The sequence below is a fragment of the Oncorhynchus clarkii genome, chromosome 4 (genome assembly GCF_045791955.1).
Source record: "Oncorhynchus clarkii lewisi isolate Uvic-CL-2024 chromosome 4, UVic_Ocla_1.0, whole genome shotgun sequence".
NCBI classification, from domain to species: domain Eukaryota; kingdom Metazoa; phylum Chordata; class Actinopteri; order Salmoniformes; family Salmonidae; genus Oncorhynchus; species Oncorhynchus clarkii.
Genome location: NC_092150.1, coordinates 13,296,941 through 13,310,586, shown reverse-complemented (window position 1 = coordinate 13,310,586; position 13,646 = coordinate 13,296,941). Strand labels below are relative to the sequence as shown.

The 13,646-nt window shown below is 42.0% G+C and overlaps 1 protein-coding gene across 1 annotated transcript; it reads left to right on the top strand.

Annotated features, from left to right (window-relative positions):
• Positions 1-258: 258 nt before the first annotated feature.
• Positions 259-12,478, top strand: LOC139407573 (hyaluronidase-4-like). Its single transcript, XM_071151399.1, has 4 exons — positions 259-387; positions 5,818-6,815; positions 7,183-7,272; positions 10,393-12,478. Exons 2-4 carry the CDS (start codon positions 5,856-5,858, stop codon positions 10,828-10,830), a joined length of 1,488 nt encoding a protein of 495 aa, XP_071007500.1. The 5' UTR covers positions 259-387; positions 5,818-5,855; the 3' UTR covers positions 10,831-12,478.
• The last annotated feature ends 1,168 nt before the right edge of the window (positions 12,479-13,646 follow it).

Here is a 13,646-nt window from a genome sequence, read left to right as displayed (position 1 = left end):
ACTTACACATTCAGATCAATTTTAATGTAATATATTTAAGGCTATACCCTCCCTCCATCGTTCTCTCCTCCCTCCTCCTCCACTCCCCTCTCCTTCCTTACTCTAATCGCTCTGTTGTGGTGCTAGTTCGAGCTCAGTGGTGGTTTCTCCTCCCTCACAGGAAACTCTCTCTCTCTTTAACTCTCTTTCTTTCTCTCTCTCTCCCTCTTGCTCTCTCTTCCTTTACACTATATAAGTGTGGTGTTTGGATTGTGTGTCAGACAGAGTCAAGGAATACTAGAGTGTAGGACAGATGAAGAGGGGCACAATTCTTGTGCCCCACCCCCTGCCCCCACCCCCCTCTCCCCAGGATTGGCTGATGTGATGGTCACCGTACAGGATCTACAGGTGAGAGATCTCTCTGATTCGTCAGATTCTGACATTGCTCTCACACAAATCACATAATATATAAGGAACAAAATAGCTTTTACTAAACAGCTTTCAAACTAATGGCACAACAGCAGTGTGAATAGGAGTTTTTTTTTTAAAGTGATGTTTTTGTGCCTGTCAACGGGCTGTGTCTGACCAATAGCTCTTATCTATAGGACTGGACACAAACAAGCTGAACAATGCTGGAGACAATTTGTGCCTATAATGTTGGGTTTCCTTCGCTCTTGAGAAACACTCATTACCCAGTAATAGGTATTTTTTAAAGTTATGTTTTTGTGTCAGTCAAGGGGCTGTGTCTGACCTGGAATGTTCACCCGTAGGCTGCGTTTAGACAAGCAGCCCAAATTTTGGATATATTTTTTCACTATTTGTTCTTTTGACCAATCAGATCAGAATCTGAAAAATAAAAGATATTATGTGATTGGTCAATTACTGAAAAAAAGATCAGAATTGGACTGGCTGTCTAAACACAGCCTTACAATACTGCACAGTACAAGTCAGTCACTGTGCCTTAGACAGCGCTGGTTTCTACCCCATCTTTTCATGTTTGCCATCTTTGTTAATGTTCACACTTAATGACGAACATAAAAGAGACATTTCAAAGTTTAGCGGTGGGAGCGAGGCTGGCGAGACAAGCGGAATTAAATTACATTACAACCCCTATAAAACAGCCATTTTGTTTAGGGTTGCCTATTTTTTTAATCATCTCTTCACATAATTAAAACCGAACAGTAAGAATGCCTCCTATAGAGATGAGAATAAGAGGCCTTTGGGGGGAGAATTAGATACCTGAATACCGGAGGGGATTTTGGCTCATGGATAAAGCGCTTCTCTGGCTCTGGGATAATAGTGACGAGGGATGAGTTATGCCCCCACACAAGCAGAGAGATGAGCCAGACACACTGCAGGACTGACAGATTGTGTTGACAATGTTTGGGCTGCTTCCTGTAGGTTCACCGCAGGGTAAAGGTTCTGGCACAACCTGAGGTGTTGCATTACACTGTATGTCTTTCTCTCCGCCACACTCTCTCTTCCTCTACCCTCTCTTTCTATTTGCTTTCATTTTCTTTCTTTCTTTCTCTCTCTCTCAATGTATTTATAAAATCCCTTTTTACATCAGCAGATGTCACTTTTACAGAAACACAGCCTAAAACCCCAAACAGCAAGCAATGCAAATGTAGAAGCACATGGCTAGGAAAACCTCTCTATAAAGGCAGGAACCTAGGAAGAAACCTAGAGAGGAACAAGGCTCTGAGTGGTGACCAGTCCTCTTCTGCCTGTGCCCAGTGGAGATTATAAGAGTACATGGCCATTAAGGCCAGATCGATGACCAGCAGGGTCAAATAACAGTGGTTATAGAGGCTGCAGATCAGTACCTCAGGTGTAAATGTCAGTTGACTTTTCATAGTCGAGCATTAAGAGGTTGAGACAGCAGGTGCGGCAGAGAGAGAGGGAGAGGGAGGGTCGAAACAGCTGGTCCGGGATAAGTTAGCGCGTCCGGTGAACAGGTCCGGGTTCCATAGTCGAGGCAGAACAGCAGAAACTGGATCAGCAGCATGACCAGGTGGACTGGGGACAGGGACAGCCAGAAGTCATCAGGCCAGGTAGTCCTGAGCAATGGTCCTAGGGCTCAGGTCCTCCGAGAGTGGAGAGAGAGAGAGAGTGATGGGAGAATAAGAGGGGGCATACTTACGATCACAATGGACACCAGATAAACAGGAGAATTACACGAGATAGCACAGAGTGACCCTAGCCCCTCAGTTGTTTTAGCCATCCAACAAGGAAGGATCCACCTCAAACCAAAACAAAACAGTACTGTAGATTAGCTCAGCATTTCTTAATCCTTCTCTCCCAGTACTCCTGGCAATGTCAGGTGCTGTTAAAACATATTTTGAAATGTACTGTTTTAAAGGCCCATGGCAGTCAACAAAAATCATTTTCATGTGTTTTACATATATTTCCACACTATAATGTTTGAATAATACTCTAAAATTGTGAAAATTATGTTAATTCCCTTTTAGTGTAAGAGCTGTTTGAAAAGACCACCTGAAATTTCTGCCTGTTTTGGGGGGATGGAGTTTTGGCCTGCCTGAGAGTTTACAAACCTCTACCAATAACAGCTACTTTTCAGTTTTCTACTCCCCTCTCAGACCACTCCCAGAGAGTCCTAGCAAAATTCTTGCTTGGGAAATTGCTCTTTGCTAAGTAAAGAGTCAAAGTAAGGTACTTAATTGCTATCCAAAAATTATTTGATAGTGAGATAAAAACATCTGCATGTTACCTTTAAGGGATACGTAGGGATTTTGACAATTAGGCCCTTTATCTTCTTCCCCAGAGTTAGATTAACTTGTGGATACCATTTGTATGTCTCTGTGTCCAGTATGAAGCATGCTAACACATACCCATAGACTTCCAGACAATGCGCTAATGCTAGTTAGCATTGGCTTGCAAAACTACCTCTAACTTCCTTCATACTGCACAAAGACATAATAATGGTATCCACAAGTTCTGACTGTTCTGACTGATTTTGCCAAAATCGAACTATCCCTTTAAATGAACAGTGAAATGGAATAATATTTTCTCACTGTGTCTCCTACAAATCACTTTAAGTTCACATTTGAGTTTACAGTCAGAGTTCTTGGTCCAATCGAAGTTCCAACATCTTTAAACTCTAAGTGGGGTATGCAGGGATAAATTGTAGATGAGTTGTCATTGGCTAGAACAGATACTTAAAAACAGTTCAGTTTTAGAAGTTGTTGATGTTGGTCAGTAGGCTTCCATGTAAACCACAGTCATCAACAAAATCTTATCTTAATTGCTACCAGATAGGTCTGCGGGTTCCGTGCAGGAAGATAAATCATTCAATTTGACAGTCGGCCAAACTTACACGCTTCTTCCAATATACAACTGTGGTTGTTTGCCTCCTCTTGGAAAAGGCCATTTTATTATGTTATTATACCATATGTACACAAGAACATCTGCAAAAGGCATTGAATCCTAGCCGTTCAAAACGGGTTGCACTTAGTCAATGTTAGCGTTATTTTTTTTTGGGGGGGGGGGGGGTAGATCAGCTTTAATCTTGCAGTTAGATTGTGACTTCTATCAATGTAATTGTCTGCATCATTTCCAATCCCCCATACATATTATTTTAAATATATATATATTTTAAATATATTTTCCCTCTATATTATTATCCCCTTATCTACCATCCCTCCCCTAATTGAAGTAAACTAATGGACAACAATACTTAGGCTTCTACTTCCAGCTCATACGTACTACAGTTGAAGTCGGAAGTTTACACACACTTAGGTTGGAGTCATTAAAACGTGTTTTTCAACCACTCCACAAAATTCTTGTTAATAAACTATAGTTTTGGCAAGTCGGTTAGAACATCTACTTTGTGCATGACACAAGTCATTTTTCCAACAATTGTTCACAGACAGATTATTTCACTTATAATTCACTGTATCACAATTCCAGTAGGTCAGAAGTTTACATACACTAAGTTGACTGTGCCTGTAAACAGCTTGGAAAATTCCAGAAAATTACGTCATGGCTTTACAAGCTTCTGATATGCTAATTGACATCATTTGAGTCCATTGGAGGTGTACCTGTGACTGAATTTCAAGGCCTACCTTCAAACTCAGTGCCTCTTTACTTGACATCATGGGAAAATCAGAAGAAATCAGCCAAGACCTCAGAAAAAAATTGTAGACCTCCACAAGTCTGGTTCATCCTTGGGATACATTTCCAAATGCCTGAAGGTACCACGTTCATCTGTACAAACAATAGTACGCAAGTATAAACACCATGGGACTACGCAGCCGTCACACCGCTCAGGAAGGAGATGCGTTCTGTCTCCCAGAGATGAACATACTTTGGTGTGAAAAGTGCAAATCAATCCCTGAACAACAACAAAGGGCCTTGTGAAGATGCTGGAGGAAACAGGTATAAAAGTATCTATATCCACAGTAAAACAAGTCCTATATCAACATAACCTGAATGGCCGCTCAGCAAGGAAGAAGTCACTGCTTCAAAACTGCCATAAAAAAAATCCAGACTACGGTTTGCAACTGCACATGGGGACAAGATCGTACTTTTTGGAGAAATGTCCTCTGGTCTGATGAAACAAAAATATAATTGTTTGGCCATAATGATCCTCGTTATGTTTGGAGGAAAAAGAGGGAGGCTTGCAAGCCAAAGAATAACATCCCATCCGTGAAGCACGGGGGTGGCAGCATCATGTTGTGGGGGTGCTTTCCTGCTGAAGGGACTAGTGCACTTCTCAAAATAGATGGCATCATGAGGTTGGAAAATTATGTGGATATATTGAAGCAACATCTCAAGACGTCAGTCAGGAAGTTAAAGCTTGGTCGCAAATGTGTCTTCCAAATGGACAATGACCCCAAGCATACTTCCAAAGTTGTGGCAAAATGTCTTAAGGACAACAAAGTCAAGGTATTGGAGTGGCCATCACAAAGTCCTGACCTCAATCCTATAGACAATTTGAGGGCAGAATTGAAAAATCATGTGCTTGCAAGGAGGCCTACAACCCTGACTCAGTTACACCAGCTCTGTCAGGAGGAATGGGCCAAAATTCACCGAACTTCTTGTGGGAAGTTTGTGGAAGGCTACCCGAAACATTTGACCCAAGTTAAACAATTTGATGGCAATGCTACCAAATACTAATTGACTGTATGTAAACTGCTGACTCACTGGAAATGTGATGAAAGAAATAAAAGCTGAAATAAGTCATTCTCTCTACTATTATTCTGACATTTCACTTTCTTTAAATCAAGTGGTGATCCTAACTGACCTAAGACAGGGATTTGTTTACTAGGATTACATCTCAGGAATTGTGAAAAACGGAGTATAAATGTAGGTGGCTAAGGTGTATGTAAACATCCAACTTCAACTGTATATTCATTTTATGCACAGTATATTTAACTTTAGTTATATTTTGTTTGTCCTCTCCCATCTGTCTCTGAAGACCATCCAGTTTTGATTTCCAGCTGCCATATATTTTCCCACTGTGCTGTGATGTTTCACAAAGGTTCTGAACCTTTCTATTCGCATAGTTTCTACAGATCGTAAATTAAAATTGTCATTTTTTTCACAAGCATTGTTGTGAAACACTATATGAAACACTATATGATAAAATGACCCCTCATCTATAATCCCTAATGTCCTCTCTCTTCCTTTCTCCTTCTCTCTCACTCACCCTGCCTCTCTTTCTCTCTCTCTCTCTCTCTTCCTCATCCACTCTTTCTCTCTCCATCATTCCTCTATATTGTTCACTCTCTCTCACACCATTTCACTCTCTGTCCTTCTTCTGTCTGTATCATTCACTATCTTACTCACTCTCTCTCTTCCCTTTTCTCTCTTCAGGATGTTTGACAGCCCTTCCCATTGACCCAAGCTCCAGGATGCTCATGGTGCCCGTCGGAAGTGGCCAACCTCACCACGCCGTGCCTGTGGCCTGCGCCCTCACCTGTTCCTGGCTCCTGCTATTCTTTCATGCCGCCTTCAGCCAGAAGCCTGCCAAACTGCCCCTGGTGGGCCGCAAGCCCTTCATCGCTGCCTGGAACGCACCGCTGGACCTGTGCACTGTCAAGTACAATGTCCACACCAACCTAGAGCACCTCTTCCACATTAGTGGCAGTCCGCGGGCCGTCCACACTGGCCAGAACGTTACCATTTTCTATGCCAACCGGCTGGGCCTCTACCCTTTCTACACGGACCACAGCATCCCTATCAATGGAGGCCTGCCCCAAAACTGCAACATGAATGACCATCTCCTCAAGGCCTACAGGGATATCAACCATTTTATCCCCTCGGAGGACTTTGCCGGTCTGGCGGTCATTGACTGGGAGTACTGGCGCCCACAGTGGAACCGCAACTGGCACAAGAAAGACATTTACCGGCGGAAGTCCCGGGAGCTGATCACACAGGCCTATGTTAACGTGACTTCATCACAAATCGAAGAGCTGGCGAGCAAACGCTTTGAGAAGAGTGCCCGTGCGTTCATGCAGAAGACTGTCCAGCTAGGGACGTTCCTTCGCCCCAACGGACTCTGGGGCTTCTACCTCTATCCGGACTGCCACAACTACAACCTGTATGAGCACAACTACACAGGCTCCTGCCCTCTGCTGGAGAGCCTGCGCAATGACGAACTGCTCTGGTTGTGGAACAGCAGCACAGCACTGTTTCCCTCAGTGGCTATCAGGAAGAGCCAAACAGACAGTGTCAGCAATCTCCATTTCTCCCAGTTTAGGGTGCTGGAATCTCTGAGGATAGCTGGGCTCACCTCACACGGCTATGATCTGCCCACATTCGTGTACACACGCCTGGGCTACAGAGACGAGGCAATGGCCTTCCTCACCACGGTAAGACTACCACACTTAGTAACCCAAAGTTCTAAAATCAAATGCTTTTCATCCTACATTATCCCAATGGGACTGGTAATTCACTGATCATTAGTTGATACTACAAAGCTTTGTAATGCTTTACAGACAGGATCAGTTTAGACATAATTTGTTTGACTGGGAATTATTTCTTTTTGGCATTCTTTAACCTACACTAATTTGTTTCCCCCTCAGCAGTCAACCCTATTTAGAGTACTGCATCATCAGTTGTGTGCAGGCAATTCTGCTTTTCCTGAGGAGACATTAGCACCATCTTGTGGCTGCTTAAAAAAGTTGAAAATGTGGTGGAATTATCCTGTCTGTGTGTCTGTCTGTATGTGTATTGCAGAAAGACTTGATCCACACCATTGGGGAGAGTGCTGCTCTTGGTGCGGCTGGTTTTGTGATCTGGGGAGACCTCAACCTAACCTCATCCAGAGTGAGTCTGATTCTCCATCTTTACTGTTATCTTATATAATTTGCATTATAGTTAGACCATCCAAGTGTTAGACAAGCTAGAATAGAGAAGAGCCAAAAGGGCTGGCGTCAGGACAATGAACAGCTCTGACAAAGACAAATCATGAATTAAAGCTATGAAAATAATGTGCTTGCTATTTCATTCTGTTTGGACTTAATTTTGCTGTCAACACCTCCAAGGCCTGTGTACATCTGTCATTCAAAATGAGGCTTTGAGAAGAAATGTAATTTATTCCTAAATGTATTCCAAACATTCTTCCCACTAAGCATTTACCAATGGCGATGTCTTTTGGATATCTTTTTTTGGTGCAGTCTGGACTGGCCTTGTTTTCAGCGTACAAGGATGCAGATTTTTGGTCTGAACTTTATTTTAGCCAAACATAGACATCTATGGTTCAGATTTGGTCCGGTCTGGACCAGCCTTGATTTCTCCGTCCACAGATGTCTGTTCCGGACGTGCCTATATTTGGCCCAAACAGACGTTTATAATTGGTTCAGATTTGGTCCGGTCTGGACCAGCCTTGATTTCTCCGTCCACAGATGTCTGTTCCGGACGTGCCTATATTTGGCCCAAACAGACGTTTATAATTGGTTCAGATTTGGTCCGGTCTGGACCAGCCTTGATTTCTCCGTCCACAGATGTCTGTTCCGGACGTGCCTATATTTGGCCCAAACAGACGTTTATAATTGGTTCAGATTTGGTCCGGTCTGGACCAGCCTTGATTTCTCCGTCCACAGATGTCTGTTCCGGACGTGCCTATATTTGGCCCAAACAGACGTTTATAATTGGTTCAGATTTGGTCCGGTCTGGACCAGCCTTGATTTCTCCGTCCACAGATGTCTGTTCCGGACGTGCCTATATTTGGCCCAAACAGACGTTTATAATTGGTTCAGATTTGGTCCGGTCTGGACCAGCCTTGATTTCTCCGTCCACAGATGTCTGTTCCGGACATGCCTATATTTGGCCCAAACAGACGTTTATAATTGGTTCAGATTTGGTCCGGTCCAGATCACCCTGGAATTGGCCCAAACATAGACGTCTATAATTGGTTCAGATTTAATCCGGTCCGGTTTGGACCGCACCGTACAGCACAGGACATTGATGAAAAGTAGAGTACAATACATTACAGTACAGTAGAGCACATTAAGGAACAGTAAAGTATAGAAAAGTAAAGTATAGTGTACTGTTTTGCACCCCACTGTACTCTACGGAATTAAACTATACTGTACTGTAATGAATTATACAAGGGTGGGTCTAATCCAGAATGCTGATTGGTTAAAACCGCATTCCAGCCAGTGTCTATTTCAAAAGTTACCACTGGCTGAATCTATGATGTTGAAATGCCTATTTCCTCTGTTCCATCTTCACTAGAAAACAGTGTAAACAAATGTAAATGCAGCTACTTTTCTGTTATTCTGGCTGCACTGTTTGACATGACTGTAAATTAACCGTAGTTGGCTGGCTAGCAGGGAAGGGAAAAGAACGTTGCCAGTCAGTATGGCAATGGAACATTTAGAATGAACGACTGGATCGTGTCTATAGATACAGAACAAAAAGAATGAACGACTGGATCGTGTCTATAGATACAGAACAAAAAGAACGAACGACTGGATCGTGTCTATAGATACAGAACAAAAAGAATGAACGACTGGATCGTGTCTATAGATACAGAACAAAAAGAATGAACGACTGGATCGTGTCTATAGATACAGAACAAAAAGAATGAACGACTGGATCGTGTCTATAGATACAGAACAAAAAGAACGAACGACTGGATCGTGTCTATAGATACAGAACAAAAAGAACGAACGACTGGATCGTGTCTATAGATACAGAACAAAAAGAACGAACGACTGGATCGTGTCTATAGATACAGAACAAAAAGAACGAACGACTGGATCGTGTCTATAGATACAGAACAAAAAGAACGAACGACTGGATCGTGTCTATAGATACAGAACAAAAAGAATGAACGACTGGATCGTGTCTATAGATACAGAACAAAAAGAACGAACGACTGGATCGCACATCTAGCAACCCTAGATGTGTGTCAGGACTATATCTTGTGGAACACAGACAACAACACAGAGTTACATATGGAATAAACAATAAACAAGCCAATAACACAATAAACAAGTCAATGACACAGTAGAAAAAAGAAAGTCTAAATACAGTCTATATACTAACCCTAATAAATTATTATTGTGATATAATGCCTCTTAAAATAGGAAAGATAAGCAAAATGAAGATTGCAACATTAAATGTATTACGTTATTGTAAATGTAAAAACAAACACTTGCAAACGCATGCTGGGTATTATTCTAATGAGCTCCACCCCCAAACAAGTACAAATGTGGTCTGTCCAACCGAATCATAGACGTCTAGGCTATATTTCACAAGTTTGAACATCACAGTACTGCACAGTTTATATTTACATTACATTTTAGCAGACACTCTTATACAGAGCGGATTACAGGAGCAATTTGTGTTTTGTGCCTTGCTCATCAACAGATTGCCATTGATATTGTATGTGCAGTTGAAATTTGGCCACAGAATCAATGACCAAAAAATACTCATTTCAATATCTGTAAATTATCTCTTTTCAATGTCTGGAAAATACATATTTTTGACGTCTTTGTATTTTCTCCTTTCATTCAGCACCTCAAATGCAACGTCCAGAAAACAAGTATTTTCAGCATCCGGAAAAGAAGTATTTTCACCTTTCATTCAGCAGATAAAATACACCGTCAACATCTGGAAATGAAGTCTAAAATATGTATTTTCAACTTAATTTTGCTTACTGGGTTCTCTTGAAGCTTGAGTTGAAGCTTCAAGCATTTTATAAATCTGGGTGTAAGACGTACCAATGCTATAAGGAGGACAATAGTTGGTTGAAAATAGCTGAAAACCAACAGAGAATAGTTATGACAGTATGGGGCAACGCGCTAAAGTAAATAAGGGATTATCGTGGATTGCACAATGTCCTTATTTGTTTGACTGTCTCTTCGTTTTATCTCTCTCTCTCTCTCTCTATCTCTCTCTCTCTCTCTCTCTCTCTCTCTCTCTCTCTCTTGTCTCCAGCACAACTGCACAAAGGTGAAGTCCTTCCTGAACCAGCGCCTGGGTCAGTACATCACCAATGTGACACGGGCTGCAGAGGTCTGCAGTGACTTCCTGTGCCAGAGCAACGGCCGCTGTGTCCGCAGGAACCTCCACGCCCCGTACTACCTCCACCTGAGCGGAGACAGCTACCACATCCAGCCCTCAGGGGACGGGGACTTTGTGGTCACTGGCTGGCACTCGCAGCACGAGCTCCAACTACTGTCCGAGAGGTTCCGCTGTCACTGCTATGAGGGACACACCGGGGAGAAGTGTGACAGCCTGAACAAGGTGGTGGAAGAAGAGGAGGAAGAGGAGGGGGGAGAGGGGGAGGAGGAGCAGAGGGAAAGTGCGGCTTCACGAACTGGGAACACTCTTGGCTTGGTGGTGTTGCTCCTCCTATTGAACTTATATCCTTAGTGGGGACTGTTGTATGATGATAGCACTTTAAGTGCCGTGTGTTATTTGCGGTAGGGGAGACAGAGCTTGAAGTCACTTCCATGGGACACTGCTTTCATGCAATGCTGTGTCATTTTTCAACTGGGGTCCTTCACTATAATGGGTAACACTTTACTTGAAGGGTACCACCTTGTCAGCTCAGGGATTGAAACTAACAACCTTTCAGTTACTGGCCCAATGCTCTAACTGCTAGGCTACCTGCCACCCTAAATGCTTATCCTGTCATCAAACCTACATTATGGTTTCATTAAGCCTTACTAAATATTAGGATCAATATAAACTGTGGGCTGTTTTTTGCTCCAGTCTCCCCTAATACTGTGCAGTTTCATCTAGCAATAAGCTTGGTATTTCCACAACTCAAAGTTTTTTTTTTTTTATAATCGTACGCTATCATTGAATGCTAATTAATTTGAACGGATTATCTAATTTGACTACTGGAGGAACAATAAAGTTTTAAAAAGTTCCTTGGCACAGCGCAATTTGAAAAAGCCTTTAACAAATTGGTATATCTCCATGGAAAAGTTTCCGAAGCACATCACGTTCGGGCCTTCCCATGGCCTTCCACAGGCAGCACTGTTTAGTAGGCAACGTATAGGAGCATTGTGTGACAGAGGCGCTATGGAGGGTGCCAGCTGTTTCCTTCCCACACCTTTTTGCAAACATTGGTGTTCAAGTTGTATTTAAACTGGACATCTCATCGATTCACAGGTGTATGCTCAAAAGAAGCCAAAGCCTTTACGTATCACTCTGACATTAAAGCTCAGGTAGGCAGGGGTTAACACTGAGCAGCAATGGAAGAGACAAGGTATGTAATGTCAACACCTTTTGCCTGTCCTCCTTAGTTAGTAGTTTACTGTAGGAGAGTCACAAGGTATTGTCTTGCAACACCAAAGTGAGTGTTTTCTACCCAGGTTACTCTTGAAATGTGTGAAACTGTAAAATCATTTTGATGTACAACTGTTATGCTAAACTAGACTGTAAAACCATTATGTATATGGACTATATGTTATTTTAATGTAAAGAACAGAAATGTTTCAAATCTTGTATCCATGTTGTTCCATCCATGCACGATGGCACTGTACAAATGTTCTCCAGATGTTCTTTCTGTGAAGCACCAAGGGCTAGAGTCATAATTGACTTGGCATCAATATAAGGCATGTCAGCATTTTGATAGCCGCCAACATTTCTTTTTGGATTGCTTTACTCACTTTTTGTTCATGTTTTATGTGTATGAACAAGTGGCTCATATAAGTAGTTCATACAATATATTTCATTATGTCTACTGACTGTGGTTTCACTGTAGACAAATCCATCTCAATGTGGATGATTTCATCATCTCAGCCATCTCAGCTATAGTAGCCCTGTTGTGCTTTTGCCTAGACTGCACTTAACATTCCAAGATTGTAAACCAAATACACAAGGATTATATGCAACATATGACACGTGTTGCTTGAATGTAGATGAACTGCAAAAAAATAAAAAAAAATCGATCATTTTGGAAACATCAATTTGTTTCTACATTCTGCTTCAAAGCTAAGAAACTTAATTAAATGGCATTGTATGGAGGCTGATATCAAGAAATAAACATGGATGACTATTTTCCGATTGACAACGTATCAATGAAGATTCATTGAGCATGGTTTTTAATCGGCCCCTAGTAGCCCTTTAACAGGCCCTGAAAGTTTGGATTCTATTGCATGTGTATTTGAACACATTCCTTCTCTTACACGCAATGTGTTAGGCTGATAACTGCAGACACACACTGATATCCTCGGCACACTCCAGAGGTCAGGTGCCTTGAAGGGCATCTGTGTTTTCCAGAGTGCAGAAACGAGATAGGAGACCAGATATCAGTAAAAGCAGCAGTTTCACAGAAATGTACAGGACCAGCTGTATTGGTTGATAGACACTACCGTTCAAAAGTTTGGGGTTAATTAGAAATGTCCTTGTTTTTGAAAGAAAAGCAAATTGTTTTGTCCATTAAAATAACATCAAATTGATCAGAAATACAGTGTAGACATTGTTAATGTTGTAAATGACTATTGTGGCTGGAAACAGCTGATTTTTAATGGAATATCTACATAGGTGTACAGAGGCCCATTATCAGCAACCATCACTCCTGTGTTCCAATGGCACGTTGTGTTAGCTAATCCAAGTTAGTCATTTTAAAAGGCTAATTGATCATGAGAAAACCCTTTTGCAATTATGTTAGCACAACTGAAAAATGTTGTTCTGATTAAAGAAGCAATACAACTGGCCTTCTTTAGAGTGGGTGAGTATCTGGAGCATCAGCATTTTGGGGTTTGATTACAGGCACAAAATAGCCAGAAACAAATAATTTTCTTCTGAAACTCGTCAGTCTATTTTTGTTCTGAGAAATAAGGGCTACTCCATGCGAGAAATTGCCAAGAAACTGAAGATCTCGTACAGCGCTGTCTACTACTCCCTTCACAGAACAGCGCAAACTGGCTCTAACCAGAATAGAAAGAGGAATGGGAGGCCGCGGTGCACAACTGAGTAAGAGGACAAGTACATTATAGTGTCTAGCTTGAGAAACAGACGTCTCACAAGTCCTCAACTGGTAGCTTCGTTAAATAGTACCCGTAAAACACCAGTCTCAACGTCAACAGTGAAGAGGCGACTCCAGGATGCTGGCCTTCTAGGCAGAGTTCCTCTGTCCAGTGTTTGTGTTATTTTGCCCATCTTAACCTTTTATTTTTATTGGCCAGTCTGAGATATGGCTTTTTCTTTGCGACTCTGACTAGAATTATATGCCC

Coding starts and splice junctions, on each gene's coding strand:
- LOC139407573 (XM_071151399.1), top strand. CDS start 5,856: ATGCTCATGGTGCCCGTCGGAAGTGGCCAACCTCACCACGCCGTGCCT. Junction 6,816..7,182: donor CAATGGCCTTCCTCACCACG/GTAAGACTACCA, acceptor TGTGTATTGCAG/AAAGACTTGATCCACACCAT. Junction 7,273..10,392: donor TCAACCTAACCTCATCCAGA/GTGAGTCTGATT, acceptor TCTTGTCTCCAG/CACAACTGCACAAAGGTGAA.